General features: G+C 41.1%; 1 protein-coding gene across 5 annotated transcripts in view; it reads left to right on the forward strand.

The window, feature by feature from the left end:
* Nucleotides 1-17,676, forward strand: part of satb2 (SATB homeobox 2) — a 217,770-nt gene that overhangs the window by 75,783 nt on the left and 124,311 nt on the right. For 4 of the 5 annotated variants that reach the window (XM_072261606.1, XM_072261603.1, XM_072261607.1 and 1 more), the window contains 2 exons: nt 2,926-3,138; nt 3,884-4,039. In XM_072261606.1, the coding sequence (XP_072117707.1) occupies nt 2,926-3,138; nt 3,884-4,039 (369 nt within the window). The remainder of the gene's footprint in view (nt 1-2,925; nt 3,139-3,883; nt 4,040-17,676) is intronic. The other variant, XM_072261608.1, reaches the window with a different exon arrangement.

Here is a 17,676-nt window from a genome sequence, read left to right on the forward strand (position 1 = left end):
ATAAATTGAGTGACCGCTTAGTCAAGCACCTCTGCTCCATCCACCAAAAGCGGAATTTCCCAGTGGCCAACCATTTTAATTCCTATCCCAATTCCCTTTCCAACATGTTCATCCATGGTCTCCTGTTTTGCCACAATGAACCACTCTCAGGATGGAGGAAAAACACTTCATTTTCCATCTAGGTAGTCTCCAATCTTATAGGATGATCATTGATTTCTCCTTCCTGTAATATTTTTTCCTTCCCCCCCCCCCCACCCCTTCCCCTTCCTTCTTCTTCTATTTTCCACTCTGGCCTCTCACCTCTTCTCCTCACCTGTCTAACAGCTCTCTCTTGTGCCTCTCCTTCCCTTTCTCCCATGGTCCACTCTCCTCTCCTATCAGATCCCTTCTTCTCCAGTTCTTTACTTTTCCCACCCACCTGGTTTCACATATCACCTTCTAGCTATCCTCCTTCCCCTCCCCCTGCCTTCTTATTCTGGCATCTTCCCGCTTCCTTTCCCCTCCTGAAGAAGTGTCTTGTCCCAAAATGTCGACTGTTCATTCATTTCCATGGATGCTGCCTGATCTGCTGAGTGTGTGTTGCTCTGGAGTTTCAACATCTGCAGAATCTCTTGTGTGTACAAGTTTATTTACTCAAGTTTGTGCTTGTTTTCTATTCTTGTTGTTGAACCATACCCTATCTTGCAGCTCAAAGCTCCAGGCAAATACTCCTGTCTTCATATCCTGGAATTAGATGCCATTGTTTTATGATCACCAGCATATTTGCTCCCCTGTTCATAATGTTACAGAACTCCCACAGATCTTCACCAACTTGCCCCCGGCCATCGACCTTTCTCTCTCATTGGTGGCTTTAGAGCTGACACCAGAGTAAAGCCAAAGGAAACTTGTCAGATATCCTTGGTTCTGGTTTGGTAAAGTTAGATTTATATTTGGCAGTTGGTTTGAGGAGGGGACTCGATTAGGCTCAGGTCTAGAGTCACTTAGAGAGGGTCACTTTACTTGTGTTTTAACTTCCACCTCTTCAACTCTGCCGCTTGTTTGGCTTGTGATTCTGGTCGTTCTTTTTGTTAACTTTTACTTGCCACTGGCTTAGATCTTCTGCAGACCAACTCAGCACCTCACTTGTCATTTACGAGCTCACTCATCCTGCTTTTTGCCGGAATGGTCCTGAAGTGGAATCTGGAGAGGAGGAATTGGTGAGAGGCACTTGCAGGGAGCCAAGAAGCTGATAGTTCTGGATCCTTCACGTTGTGTAAGGACAAGAGAGTTCCAAATGCAGACAGCTGCTCAGAGCTGTGAGGGCACATCTAATTCAACTCAGATATCTATCCACAGACTCTGCAATGAGTGAAATAATTGTATCTCCACCAGGTCACCAATTGGAGAGGCTGTATTAACACTTGTCTGCAACCACAAATGATCTAATTATTAAGTGCACAAAGGTTATGTACATGTATATATGATAAAATTCCCAGACTGGCAGTTGTTAGGCGGGAAATCTGTTGGAAATTGCAGCCTATTTTTAAAGACAAATTTATATATACTCGATAATGCAGTTCAGGGTCATGCATTTGTGGGTTTTAAAACTAGATTGCAACATTTTGAATTACAATTAAACAGAATCATGATAAATAACAAAATATTTGAGCTATTTTGCACATTGAAGGACTAATATTTTGTTTGTAAAGACTATAAGACATAGAAGTAGAATTAGGCTATTTGGTCCATTAAATCTGCTCTGCCATTAATAAAGAACATATAAACCTCCACTTTAAATATGCCCATAAAATAAAGGGTCTAAGTATGTTACTATGCATCTGTACAATGAGCTGAGTTCAGTATTATTAAGCAAAGCCATTTAAACAGTATTATTGTTCGTTCATCGTGTGGTCGAGAAAGCCATTCATCCTCGAATGAGTCACTTACAGGTGATCATCTTCCTGATTTGGATTTTAGCTATTACTTAGCTTTTTAAAAAATCAGTAAGGGGCTTGGGTTAAGTGAAAAAGCTAACTTTAGGTGTGTGGATAAACTACTGACAGGCACATAAGTAAAAGAGGCTGTAGTGCTTATGCTGGCTCCTATATTCCTCCTATTTCATAACCTGTAGGCTGCACCCAACTTAAATTTGAGATTCAACCTGGATACCAGATTCATTGTCCCAACTGATCCCAGGATGATGATTAAAAGGAGCATGAGAATGCACCTCCTCCTTTGCAAAGATAGGAAGATCATTGGAGCAGTAGTAAGCCATTGCATCCCTCCAGCCTGGTTCACTGTTCAATAAGGTCATGTTTCATCACCTGTTTTATCCAGCTCCTGTTATCAGGTTCCTTTAAACATTGAACTAGGGATCTTTCAAAAGTATGCAAATAGTACTGAGACTGATTGTCCGATTTAAGGAAGGTGTAGTTTACAGGATATAAAGCTGGCATGAGCACGATAACCTGCTGCATTTGCTTGCTGATCATTGAAATTATGAGCTGATTTCACATCACTGACTTTCCCTAACATTCCTTAGCATTGTTGGTTAACAAGTACTGTCAGTCCCAGATTTTAAATTAACAAATGAATTTGCATTGATTGTAATTTGTGAGATTTTCAGATTGGACACTTTCACCATTTTGGACTGGGCACCCACCGTTAAGCTGCTTTGATTGTAAAGTTTTTGAGCTAATCTATGTGTTTACATCGTTACCGTCAACAAGCACGACCAGGGAGCAAATTCAAAATGTGTGCATTCTATCATTGGGTTGCTAACGCTGTTTCTGCAATGATTTGACGTCTTGTCATTAGCCGCTTCTGTTGTTCCACCAAAAGGCAGAAGCATGTTGGAAATGTTGCAGTGTATCTGGGAGTGGTATGGGTCAGGGTCTTTAGTCTTGCTTTATTTTCTTTACTGACACTGGGTGCCTTCCACACCAGGGCTTGCTATCGGAGATCCTCCGAAAAGAGGAGGACCCTAGAACAGCATCCCAGTCACTCCTTGTAAATCTAAGAGCCATGCAGAATTTCCTGAACCTTCCCGAGGCAGAGCGTGACCGAATCTACCAGGAGGAGAGGGAACGAAGCATGAACCCAAACATCTCCATGGTCTCGCCTTCAGCAGGCAGCCCAGGCTCTTCTCGAACCTCTCAGGTACTTAAGACCAAAGTCCTCCATCAAGCTTCTTCTTTTATTGACGCAGCAACTAAAAGCAGACTTGCACACCTTTTCAATTGAACATGGCAGAATACATCAATGTAAATAGGCATCAAGGAAATTAAACCATCAAATCAGCTGGCATTTCGTTCAGTGAGTCTTGAAATTTAATTCTTTTTCATTTGCTGTGATTTCCTATGTGAAATTGTCAGCATCCATGGCTAGCATAACAATGATAATGATAGTATACAGATTGTACCATGTTGATTTATATAAAGGTTAATAAAGGATGAGCTCAACTTTTGGGAAACATTAAAATGAGTAATAATTTATAATTTAGGGGTCTCTACTCATTTTTCCCCCTACGGAGTATTGGGTCATCCTCTCTCAGGCATGCATTTGTATTTACCTGTGTACATAATACTTGATCAGATTTTCCCTTCGCTCCCAAGGAGTATATTATTATTACTTCCCATGATTTGTGCAGGCTGCCTTGTTGATTTGGTAAACAGCACAGAAAGCACTTTACTGGGTTTGCATGTCCTACAGGAATGCTCTGCTTCTGAACAGCAATTAGTTCTAATCACAATTAACCTGATTAGAATAATGGACAGGAAGTGTCCTCCACAGCTAATGTAGTTTGGCATCAGCTGACTGAAATCCACTGATGATTTGTGCACAGATGGCTGCTGAAAGCAGTTTTTGAGTTTAATTTTTTTTTTGGCTGCTTCCCTCCTGGTAGGCCAAGACCTCCGCGTCAACACCAGATCTTCTAGTTAAAGTGGAGAATGCGAACCTGAACATTTCGTCAGCCATTTACGAGGAGATCCAGCAGGAGATGAAACGGGCCAAGGTGTCCCAGGCCTTGTTTGCAAAAGTGGCAGCAAATAAAAGTCAGGTGAGTGTCATATTTTTGCCTAGCATTAACTGTAGTAATACAGTAATGCCACTCCCTCTGTGGATATTTTCATGATTCTGCATTTTAGCTTTAAAATATTTCAGTTATGATTTTGTGAACCACCGCTGGCATGACACAAGATCTCATTCCAAAGTGGCACTCCCCCCACCTTTCTACCAATACCATTGTAAACCTCCCATCCTGAGTAGCTAGTGGTATTTCTTGGGGATACTCCACTCTTTAAGAAAGGAAAGGGACAGGAAAATGGAAATGATAAGCCAGTTAGCCTGACTTCAGTGGTTGGGAAAATGGTGGAGTCCATTATTAAGGATGTGGCTTTAGGGTACTTTGAGGCGCATGGTCAAATAGTCCAAAGTCAGCATTGTTTCCTTAAGGGGAAATCTTGCCTCACAAATCTGTTGGAATTCTTTGAGGAAATACTAGCCAGAGGAGAGTCAGTGGATGTTGTTTACTTGGATTTTCAAAAGGCCTTTGACAAGGTGCTGCAAATGAAGCTGCTAAATAAGATTAGAGTGCATTATATTATGGGAAAGATACCAGCACAGATAGAGAAAATTGACTATCTGGTATGAAGCAAATAGTGGGAATACAGGGAGAATTTTTTGATTGGCCACCCGTGACATGTTGTGTTCTGTAGGGGTCAGTGTGGAGTACCTTCTTTTCATCTTATATGTCAATGATTTGGATGAAAAAATTGATGGTTTTGTGGCCAAGTTTGCAGTTGATACAAGGATAAGTAGAGGAGCAGATAGTGTTGAGGAAGCAGGGAGTCTGCAGAAGGACTAAGACATATTTGGAGAATGGGCAAAGAAGTGGTAGATGGAATATAATGTGGGGTTATGCACTTTGGTAGAAGGAATAAAGGCATAAACTATTTTCTAAACAGGGAGAGCATTAAAAAATTAGTGGTGCAAAGGGATTTGGGAATTCTGGTGCAAGACTCCTAAACTTGCAGGTTGAGCCAATGGTAAAAAAGGCAAGTACAATGTTACCATTCATTTTGACAGGACTAGAATATAAGAGCAAGGATGTCATGCTGAGGCTTTAGAAGGCACTTGGAGTATTGGGAGCAGTTTGGGGCCCCTTATCTAGGAAAAGATGTACTGATGTTGAAGAGGGTCCAGCGGGGGTTCACGGGAATAATTCTGGAATTGAAAGGGTTAATGAATGAGGAGCATTTGATGGCTCTGGACCTGTACTTGCTGGAGTTTAGAAAAATGAGGGGGGAATCTCATTTAAACCTATCGAATATTGAAAGACCAAGATAGAGTGGATGGGGGGAGAGGATGTTTCCTATAGATATTGTGTCAACCTTATTTAGAACAGAAATGAGGAAGAATTTCTTTAGCCAGAAGGTAGTGAATCTGTGTAACACACACAAAATGCTGGAGGAACTTAACAGGTGAGGCAGCATCTATGGAAAAGAGTACAGTCGACGTTTTGGGCTGAGATCCTTCATCAGAACTGAAGGAAAAAAAATGAGGAGTCAGAGTAAGAAGGTGGGAGGGGGGAGGGAGAAACCCCAAGTGACAGGGTGAAACTGGGAGGGGGGAGAGGGGTGAAGTAAAGATCTGAGAAGTTGTTTGGTGAAAGAGATACAGGGCTGGAGAAGGAGGAATCTGATAGGAGAGGACAGAAGGGGATGGAAGAAAGGAAAGAGGGAGGAGCGCCAGAAGGAGGTGACCGACAGGTAAGGAGACAAGGTGAGAGAGGGAAATGGGAATGGGGAATGGTGAAGGAGTGGAGAGAGCCTTTACCGGAAGTTCAGGAAATCGATGGTCATATCATCAGGTTGGAGCCTACCCAGATGGAATATAAGGTGTTGCTCCTCCAACCAGAGTGTGGCCTCATTGCAACAATAGGGGAACATGGATTAACATGTCAGAATGGGAAGTGGAATTAAAATAGGTGGCCATTGGGAGATCCCACTCTTTCTGGCACATCGATCGTAGGTGCTCGCCAAAGCGGTCTCCCAATCTATGCTGGGTCTCACTAATATACAAGACGCCAGGGAAAGCAGAATGTCCCAGTGGCCACCCATTTTAATTCCACTGCCCATTCCCATTCTGACATGTCAGTCCATGACCTCCTCTATTGTCGTGATGAGGCCACATTCACAGTGGAGGAGCAATACCTCATCATCCATTTGGGTAGTCTCCAACCCAATGGCATGACATTGATTTCTCGATCTTCTGGAAATGGACCCCCCCCCCTTCACCATTACCCTTCCCATTTCCCTCTCTCACCTTACCTGCCCATCACCTCCCTCTGGGACTCCTCTCCCTTTTCTTTTTTCCATGGCCTTCTGTCCTCTCCTATCAGATTGCCCTTTCTCCAGCCCTGTATCTCTTTCACCAATCAACCTCCCAGCTCTTTACTTCACCCCTCCCACCCTCCCTGTTTCACCTATCACCTTGTGTTTCTCCCTCCCCTCCCCCCCTCCAGCCACCTTCTTACTCTGACTCCTCACCCTCTTTGTTTCTCTCGTCCTGATGAAGGACCTCGGCCCAAAATGTTGACTGTACTCTTTCCCATTGAAGCTGCCTGACCTGCTGAGTTCCTCCTGCAATGTGTGTGTGTTTTTGGATTTCCAGCATTTGCAGATTTTCTCTTGATAGTGAATCTGTGGAATTCATTGCCACAGATGGCTGTGGGGGCCAAGTCATTGAGTATATTAAAGCAGAGGTTGATATGTTCTTGATTAATCAGAGTGGCAATGGTTACAGGGGGAAGGCAGGAGAATGGAGTTGAGAGTCATAATAACTCAGCCATGATGGAATGGGGAAGCCTACTGGATAGGCCAAATGCCCAATTCTGCTTCTATGTCTTATGGGCCAGGGTGGGAACTGAACTCTGGTTATTTGTGCTTCAGATCCAGAGGTGTTGCAACAAGCACATGGATAGCAGTAATGGGTTCAGCTAAAGTGCGAAATTCAGCTGAGAGAAGAAAGTTTCTGTTAAAACAAACAAGCTGCTAGAGGAACTCAATGGGTCAGACATACCTGTGGTGGGAAAGGGAACTTTTGACATTTCAGGTCAAGAACCAGTAGTGAGAGTTAAGGGGGAAGATAGCTGGTGTAAAGGGGAGAGGGAGAAGGGGAGGGCTGAAGCTGGAGTCAATCAGTTATAGGTGGACCAAGGAAAGGTGAAGGACAATTGTCATAAAGAGACAGGTGGCAGAGGGGAATGGTTGGAATAAGTAGATCAGGATGTGAATCAGAGTATAAATGGGTCAGAGTGCTCATGGATCAGAGTGGGTTCAAATGAGTCAGAGTGCAAGTAGATTGGGATATAAATCAGACAGAATAATTGGATCCTCTTGTGAATTGGATGTTGTGAATTCAATGTGTTGGACAAAATGTGGTGTGAATCACATGGCTCGTGAATTGTAAGTGTGATTTGGGTGGGATGTGAGTTGGAAGGGATGTGACTGGAATGTACAGTAAATTGTATTTGTGATGAATTGGGCTTAGATCGAATTAGACAAAAGTGTGTAAATTGCGTTGGTGAAACTGGGGGTTGTGTGTGTGTGTATCAGAAGGGTGGGGTTGAGATGATGTGAATTTTGCAATGTATGAATTACACAGCATATGAATTGTATGTGATGTATATTGGATGGGCTATAAATTGGGCAGGTGTGTGAATCAGATGTTTGTCAAATGGACCTGACGTGAATTGGATGGGGAATCAAAATTGTGTTATGTAACTTGGACAGGGTATAAATCAGTGAGTTGTAATTCTGGTTGTGCAAGTCAAATAGCTGTGAATTGGGCAGTGTGCCAATAATGCACTGTGTATATTAGATAGGGGACAAATGAAATAAATTAGGGAGTGGTTATTGGCATAGTGAATATTGGATTGAGAGTTAATCTGCATGGTTGTAAACTGGTTGGGCTATACTGTAAATCAAACACTATGCATATTAGATTACAAATTGGGCTATTTGTTTTGTTTTAATTTATTCTTTTTTTTTGGGGGGGGGGTCTGGGCATTGCTGGCAAGGGCAGCATTTGTTGTCCATCCCTAACTGCTCTTAAGAAGGCAGAGATGAGCTGAAACTGTCCTTTTGAGAGATCCAGTATTGATGGACTGGTGATAGATTTCCTTGCCTGGGTGGTATTTAGCTAGGAGGGGAGATCCCACAGGTAATGGTATCCCCATACACCTGCTGCCCTGATCTTTTTTTTGGTGGTGGTAATGAGAGATGCTGTCACATTGCCCAGGAGGGTAAGAGCAGTGTATTTTATAGATGGTGCATGGTGCAGTGACTGTGCACCAGTGGTAGGGGAAGTAAGTATCTGCATGGTGGATAAGGTGCTGATGAAATAACTATTTTGTCTTAGATAGCGTTGAACTCTTTGAAATTTGTTGAATCTACAAAGAATTAGAGAAGTGCCTTTCACATGGCCCCTGACTAATGCCTTGTGGATGAAGGAAGGGAATTGGGGCCTTAAGAGGTGGGTCACTTGTCTCATGGTGCCCAAGCCATAAATTGTGCAGATTGTCAATACACTGGGCTTTCAGGGTCTAGAATGAAGCAGGGTCAGAGGACATGTATTCGTAAATCATTGGAAATAGCAAGGCATGTTATGAAAATGGTTTATCAGACGCACATAACAACAGGTGCCATCAACAGAGGCAGTGGTGTATAAAAGCAGAGAAGTGATGTGGACTCTTTAGAATAAGTTGTTCTGATATTGTATTCAACTTTATTCCCATATTAGAGAAAGGATGTGAAGGCATTAGAAGGGATCCAGAAACAATTCATAAAATAGTTCCTGGGATGAGGAACCATGGTTAAAAGGGAAAAATCAGAGAGTCTGGTACTGCAGAGGAGAGAAGGCTAAAAAGAGATTTGATAGAAACATATAAGATGCGGAGGGACATGGACAGAGAGAGTACTGGGAGGCTGTTTCCAAAGGTATAAAAGAACTGGGATGAGGAAAATGATTTTCATGCATCGTGTGGCTGAGATCTGCAATGTACTGCTTGCAGATCAGGTAGAAATGGCTTCCATTATGGCCTTCCAGAGGGATTGGATAAATACATTGTGGGGGACAATCTGCAGCGCTACAGGAAAAGGATTGCCAAGTGGAACTAGAGTTGCTCTGGTAGAGAGCTAGCACGAAATAATAGCGCTGAAGTCCCCTTGTCTTCTGTAACCGTTTGACGATTCTGCTCTTCTTTGATAACTCTGCATATTGTGCAAGCTGTATATCAGATGGACAGTAAATTTACAGCTTGTAAATTGAATGGAATCTAAATTGTAGAGGATGAGAATTGAATGATGTATAAATCTAAAACTCCTGCCTTGTGCCGTGCAGACTTTGGGATGTATCACTTGCTCAACCTCTAACTTGCTCTTGTAACTTGTATTTAAATGACTGGTGCATTTGAATTTCTGTTCAATATAGTGATGGTGGTGGGACACGATGGTGGTAATGCCATTGAGTGGCAAGAATACATGGTGAATCTCTTTCTCACTGGAAATCATCATTGTCTATCACTCAAGTGGAGCAAATGTTACTATCAGCCCTCACCTGGATGTTGTGTAGATTTTTCTGTATGCAGACATGAGTTGGAGGTGCAAATGGAATAGGATATTGTACAATTGTCAGTGAACATCCCCACTTCTGACCTTATGAAGGAAGACAAATTACTGATGAAGCAGCTGATGATGTTTGGGCCTAGGGCAACTCTTATAGGGATGGACTGGGGCTGGGTTGATTGACCTCCAGTAACCACAACTGTCTCCCTGTGTCCAAAGTATGGATTCAACCTTTGGATTTTTTCCCCTTTGATGCCACTCCCGGTCCAATGCTGCTTTATTGTCAAAGCCGTCCCTCTTACCCCACTTCTAGAATTCAGCTCTTTGCTTCATGTTTGGGCCAGGGCTGTAGTGACTGGAGCTGAGCAATCCCAGAAGTAACAGTGATCACGTAAGATTTAATCAAAATGTCTGTCAATTGTGCATAGTGTGAATTGAGTGGAGCGCCAATTATATGAGATAAGTCTAAATCATACACAATGAAAATCAAAAGGACTTTATTTCATTCATGGTGTGAATCATGCCAACTATGAATTGCATAGGGTGCTATTTGCAGTGTGTAAATCAGATGGGAGTGCAAATCATAGAGTATACTGAACAAATGGGCTATAAAACCATACAGGGTTTAAATCAGGAAGACTGTGAATTGCATTGGGGTGTAAACTGAGTGAGTGCAAATCATCTAATGTGCAAAACAAATTTCATGCAGGGTGTAAATTGGATGGTCTATCAATGATACAGTCTGCAAGCCAAGTAAATTGTAAATGACACAGACTGCAAGTTGAATGGAGTGTTATTGTGCAAGAAGAAAAAATGATGGAATGTAAATCATACAGGGTGCAAATCAAATAGCTGTATATCTTGCAGAATGCAAATTAAATAGACTGCACATCATGAACTGTAAATCAAATGGACTGTAATTTGTGCAGACTGTAAATCAGATAGAGTAAATGGTGTAGAGTGTGAATTGAATTGAGTATTCTCTGTGTAAATCAAGTGGACTGGAACTCAGAGTGTGTAAAAGAGTTACTAAATCATACAGTGTGTAAATGGGATTGTGATTTGCACAGAGTTTAAATGAGAATGAATTTAAATTGGAATGTAAACCTTACAGAACTGTAAATTAACCTGGGTGTTTAGTAATTTGAACAGTCTGTAAATTGTACACTGTGTAAAGCAAATGGATTGAAAACAATTCAGGGTGTAAATGGAATGGAGCACAAATTGAGCAGGCTCTGAACCAAATGATCTGTACATCATACAGGGTGTCAATTCAAAAAAGTGCCAACTGTGCAGTGTGCAAATTAGAGAGACATAAATCATATAGTGTGTATAGCAAGCAAATGGTAAATCATGAAGGGTACAAGTCAAAAGGATTAAATGCAGTGTTTATATTGAATTTGTCATAACATATATGGAATCTAAATGAAATGTTCTACAATAGACATGGTCATAGTCATACTTTATTGATCCAGGGGGAATTTGGTTTTCATTACAGTTGCACCATAAATAGTTAAATAGTAATAAAAACCATAAATAGTTAAATAGTAATATGTAAATTATGCCAGGAAATAAGTCCAGGACCAGCCTATTGGCTCAGGGTGTCTGACCCTCCAAGGAAGGAGTTGTAAAGTTTGATGGCCACAGGCAGGAATGACTTCCTATGACGCTCTGTATTGCATCTCGGTGGAATGAGCCTCTGGCTGAATGTACTCCTGTGCCCAACCAGTACGTTATGTAGTGGATGGGAGACATTGTCCAAGATGGCATGCAACTTGGACAGCATCCTCTTTTCAGACACCACCATCAGAGAGTCCAGTTCCATCCCCACAACATCACTGGCCTTACGAATGAGTTTGTTGATTCTGTTGGTGTCTGCTACCCTCAGCCTGCTGCCCCAGCACACAACAGCAAACATGATCACACTGGCCACCACAGACTCGAAGAACATCCTCAGCATCGCCAGGCAGATGTTAAGGGACCTCAGTCTCCTCAGGAAATAGAGACAGCTCTGACCCTTCTTGTAGACAGCCTCAGTGTTTAGTCTTTTTCACATTAAGCTGCAGATAATTCTACTCACACCATGTGACAAGGTTTCCTACCGTAGCCCTGTACTCAGCCTCATCTCCCTTGCTGATGCATCCAACTATGGCAGAGTCATCAGAAAACTTCTGAAGGTGACAAGACTCTGTGCAGTAGTTGAAGTCCGAGGTGTAAATGGTGAAGAGAAAGGGAGACAAGACAGTGCCCTGTGGAGCCCCAGTGCTGCTGATCACTCTGTCGGACACACAGTGTTGCAAGCACACGTACTGTGGTCTGCCAGTCAGGTAATCAAGAATCCATGACACCAGGAAAGCATCCACCTGCAGGGTAGAAAATAGGATGGCATGTAAGGTGTGCAGAAAGATGAGTAGATCATATATGAATCAAATGGGTAATAAGTTATAGAAAGTGCAAATTTGATGGATTACGAAGTATAAAAGTGCTTGCATTGAATAGCATGTAAATTATATCATGTGCAAATGAACTGTAATTCATGCAAGTTATAAATCAGCTGGATGGTAATTCATGCATTGTGTAAACTGGTTGGAATATTTTTATAGGCTGTAATTCAGATATATCATTGATCCGTGTATGACATCAATCAGCCAGAGTGTAAATCAGAAAGAATGTATACTGTGCTTGTTTAAACATATGAACAGAAAGTTGTCTACATCTTAAATCAGATGAAGTCTCAGGCACAGAGGGTGTAAGCTGGGTGAATTGTCATTTCATATAGGATATGCGTTGTCAGCAGTACATGTAGTAAATCAGATGGTCTGTAAGTTACACAGGGTGCATAACTGGATGAAGTACAAATGGTAGTAGATTTAATTTGGATGGAGAGTAAATATTGCTAAATGTAAATCAAAGTTAAGAACGAAAGCAGATTAGTCCTACAGTCCATGACTACAAAGAATAAGAAATGATCTCTCTGAAACATACTAAGTTCTTAAGAAGCTTAACAAGGTAGATGCAGGAATAATATTTCTCATGTTGGCAACCAGGAGTCAGTAATGGGTTGGACTGAGATGAGAAGTTTGTTAATGTAAAGTTTGGGGAATTCTTTAAAGTCAATCTTCAACTTTACTGTGCAGGAAAGTGACTCTAAGATTGATGATCAGCCACGATCTTACTTAAAAGCAGATAAGGCACAGAGCAAAAGGTCCACTGTGTTCAAATAGATGGTAAATAGTACAGAGTATGAATTAGGTGGCATCTAAATCATAGTATGCATGTTAAATGGACCATCAACTGTAAGAGTGACATTTAAAGAACTGCCTTACATGTAGCATATCAATGGATAGAGTGTCATTATGCAAGTAATATCAGCTGAAATATAAATATCGAGGTTTTGATTAAAGGAGTACAAAGGTGTAAATCACCATTCTGACAAAGGGTATTTGATCTGAAATTTTAATTCCCTTTGGATGCTGCATGACCTGCAGAGTGTTCCCTGTTTTTTTAAAAATGTTTTTGTTTCAGATTTCCTGCACCTGCAGGATATTTTTTGATTTCCATGATGTAAAGCAGACCTGGCTGTAAATCTTGTGGTGTGGAATAAAACTGTGGAAAGTGTAAACTGGATGGAGGGAATCAGAGTTAAATCAGATGTTCTACGGCTCATATTCTGCATATATCAAGCAGAACCTTAACATTGTAGTGAACTATAGATCTAGCCTCATAAATTGGACTGTGTGTCAATCAAATCACCCAATCTAAGGTGGATTTAGTATAAATCTTTAAAATTATAAATCAAATGGACTATAACTTATGCATCTTGTAAATTAGATTGATCTTGAATTGTATAGAGAATAATAGGATTCAGTACAAAGAGTAAATGGAGTACATTATCAAAAAGAATATGCATGCGCAGTACCTATGTTACCTTATGGAGCATCTTAAATATTGTAACTAATACAGACCAGAAATTCAATGGAATACAAATCATCTAATGTGCAATGAACCAAATGGACTGCCAATCATGTTATAATCACATAGAATGCAAACTGTACAGGGTACTGTCCTGAAACTTCTTGTTTTGTGGCAGCAGCACAGTGAAGTACATACAAAAGTTACCAAAAGTTACCATAAGAAACATAAAAATAAACAAGTAGGGCAAAAACATCAAATTGTATATGAAAACTGGATCATCTGCAGATGATTAAATGTGCATATTGGAAAGAATGAAATATCATTCATTCTTTGGTATATCGGGTGGGTTGCAAATTGTGCAGAAATTAAACCAATTGTTCAGACAAATAAATGTGGTGAAAATCAGATTGGTGTTAATAAAATGGACAAGTCGTCATTCAGGTTGTAATTGGATGGGTGTATTGCAATTATGAATTATGCAGGCTGTGAATCAAATTGGCAGTAAATGATAAGAGTGTCAATTGAAAAGAAGCTTTCAATTCTGGCAACGAAAAAGATTACAGGAATTCCAGGTACGATCTCTGGAAAGCCATCTCATGAGTGAAGTGACAATTCTGGTCTAAACTTGAATGAATGAAGGATGCTTAGCAGTTGAGGCAGGGCTTGAATGCTACTACCACTTATAAAGGGGAAATCAAGCAATATTAGTGACAACAGGGCTTTGCTTCCAGATGAGCTCGATGCTTTGTGCTCGCTGACCATTAAAGCATGGAACAACCATCACAAGCTTCCAGTGTCCCTGTGATTTCAGTCTCTGAGACCGAGGTGAGAGCATCCTTCAGGAAGGTGAATACACGGGAAGCATCCAGCCTAGATGGGGTACCTGGCCAACCCTAGGACATCTGGACAGCAAAGATACACACATCAGGGTGCTCCTTATTGACAACAGGCCAACATTTAATACAATCATCCTCTCGAAGCTAATCAATAAGTTTTGAGACCTTGGCCTCAATACCTCCTTGTGCAATTGGATCCTCAGTATCCCCATGTGCAGACCCCAGTCTCCTCTAAGTCCCCCACAGCATAGATGCACCAGAAGGTTGTGTGCTTAGCCTGTTGCTCAACCCACTTTACAGTTATGACTGAATGGCTAAGCACACAACCTCCAATGCCATATTCAAGTTTGCCACTGACACCACTGTCACTGGCTGAATCAAACATGGTGACAAGTCAGCATTTCGGAGGGAGATGGAAAATCTATCTGAATGGTACCACAACAACCACCTTTTACTCAATGTCAACAAGACCAAGGAGACCAGGGGTCTATGAGCCAGTCCCCATCAGAGCAGCAGAAGTGGAGCGGACCAGTCCTGGGCCTCTGAAATGATAACACAGAGGAATTTGTACACCACTGCCACATCCTTCATTGATTCAAGTTCAGTCTGGAATTGTAACTTCACCCATGAGATAGCTCTCAGGAGATCATTTATGGACCCCTTGTAACCGTAAGTAGAATTATGAGGAAAGCATGGCAGTGCCTCTACTTCCTTAGGAGCTTGCAAAGATTTGACATGACATCTAAAACTTTGACAAACTTCTATAGGTGTGTAGTGGAGAATATATTGACTGGCTGTATCACAGCCTGCTACAGAAACACCAAAGCCCACGGAAAATCCTACAAAAAGTAATGTATATGGTCCAGTCCATCACAGGTAAAGCCCTCCCCACCAATGAGAATATCTGCATGGAACGCTGTCGCAGTAAAGCAGCATCCATCATCAAGGGCCCCCACCATCCCGGCCATGCTCTCTCCTTGTTGCTGCCATCAGGAAGAAGGTACAGGAGCCTCACGACCCGCACTACCAGGTTCAGGAACGGTTATTTACCACAGGGAGTAAATTCACTCACCCCACTGAACTGTTCCCTTAACCTATGGACTCACTTTCAAGGACTCTTCATCTTATATTCTTGATATTTATTGCTTATTTATTTATTATTAATATTTTCTTTCCTTCTCTGCGTACAGTTTGTTTTTTTTTTTGCATGCTGGTTGTTCTCCCTGTTGAGTGCGGTCCTTCATTATTTCTGTTATGGTTATTGGATTTATTGAGTATGCCCGCAAGAAAACGAGTCTCAGGGGTCTATATGGTGACATATATGAAATTTGATACTAATGTATTTTAAACTTTGAGAATACATCATAGAGCATGTAAATTGGTTAGTGTGAAAACTAAATAAATGGGCTATGAGTTCTGCAAGCTGTAAATCAGACGATGCATGTTACAGTAAAGGTGTCAATTGGGTAGTGTAAATTGTCACAGGTGTAAATTGGTTTGAATGTAAAGTATGAGCAGTGAAAATCAAAAGGCGTGTAAAATGGATGAACTCTATTTTCTACAGGATGGAATCTCAGTGGGGTGTAATTGCACAGCATATGAATTAGATCAGCTAAAAATTGTATAAGCAATAACTTGGATGCAATGTATATTTTAACAGAGCATAGCTACAAATTGTACAGGATGGAAACTGCATTTCCTGTAATTCTGTAAATTGAATGGACTCGAACTCATAGAGGTTGAATCAGCTCCAAATCTAGAGCTGTACAGAATGTAAATGACATAGACCAGAACTTGTGTAAGATAATGCGCAATATCGGATGGACTAAAATGCCTATAGAGTGTAAACCACATAGACAATATATCACGCAGGGAGCAGATTAAGCAACATGCCATTCAAGTAGTAAGTTGAATGGAATGTAGGTTGTACAGGGGTCCAGACAAATGTGTTTTGAATTGAACAGAGTGTAAACAGAATGAACTTTAAATCATAAATTAGTCAGGGTATAAATCAGCAATATGCAAATCATATGGAGTTTAAATTCTATAACATTTGAAGTAGGAGAACTGTCAAATAGTGCATGATGTAAAGCAAAAAAGAACATGAATCATGTGGTGTGTAAATCATTTTGTGAGGAATGTGCAACGTTTAAATCAAAAGGTCTCTATATCATACAGGCTGACAGTAAGATTATTTCTAATCTTGAAGCCTGTAAACTAGATTGAGTGTACATCATGCAGGATACAATTAGGATGGAGCATAAATTGTATAGTGTTGAAATCAGACTGTAATTAATACAATGAACTGCATGCTGCACGGGTATAAGTCAAATGGACTATAAAAACTGCAGGGTGTAAATCACATGACCTTAAATCAGACAGATATAACTTTGTTTGGACAAGACTCCAAGTACATTAAAAAAGCATCAGAAGATGAAGTAGGGGTAGGGTTCCCATAACTGTTCTACCATTGAATAAGATCATGGTGATCTTATGCTCCCTTACTAGTTTACTTCACCCACACGATATGCTGAAAAATCTCCCAATGTCAGTTTTGAAGCTACTCAGTGACTGAGCTTTCATTGGCTTATTGGGCAGAGATTTCCAAAGATTCCCTGCCCTCTTGATGAAGAAATTCCTTCTCATCTCCATGCTGATTGATGTTCCCCTAACTTTGAAGCTGGTTCTAGAACATAACAGCCATGGGAAACTTCTGATTCCTGCATCTACCCTGCCCAGAACCCCAAAATTATATGTATGTTTCAATGAGATCACCTCAGCTTGAGTGAGTGTAATCTCATACAAGATACCCACCAACCCAAGAATCAGTCTGGTGAAACACATTCAGGTATATCCTTCCTTAGGGTAGATCTCAGTACAATATTCCAAGTGTTGTCTCATCAGCGCCTGTGTATAACTACAGGAAGAGACGTTTACACTAGCACTGAACTCCTTTCACAATAGAGGCCAACATAACAGTTGCCTTCCTAACTGTTGCTGTATCTACGTACTAACTTTTAGTGATTTGTATCTAAATCCATCTGAATATCAACACTTTTCAATGTCACAGAAGTTTAAAAACTTATCTTTCTATTTTCTCTACCAAAGGAATGACCCAGATTTTTCACATTATATCCCATCCGCTACATTTCAACCCTTCCCTTAGCCTAGTCATATCCTCCTGTATCCTCTTTTCAGACCACACCGATAGCTAGCTTCGAGTCATCTGCAAGCTTGGAAATATTACACTTAATTCCCATCATTCTATCATTCAGATCATGGAAATAGATTGTGATCAGACAGGACAGTGAGCACTG

Source organism: Mobula birostris, chromosome 6 (genome assembly GCF_030028105.1).
Source record: "Mobula birostris isolate sMobBir1 chromosome 6, sMobBir1.hap1, whole genome shotgun sequence".
NCBI lineage: Eukaryota > Metazoa > Chordata > Chondrichthyes > Myliobatiformes > Myliobatidae > Mobula > Mobula birostris.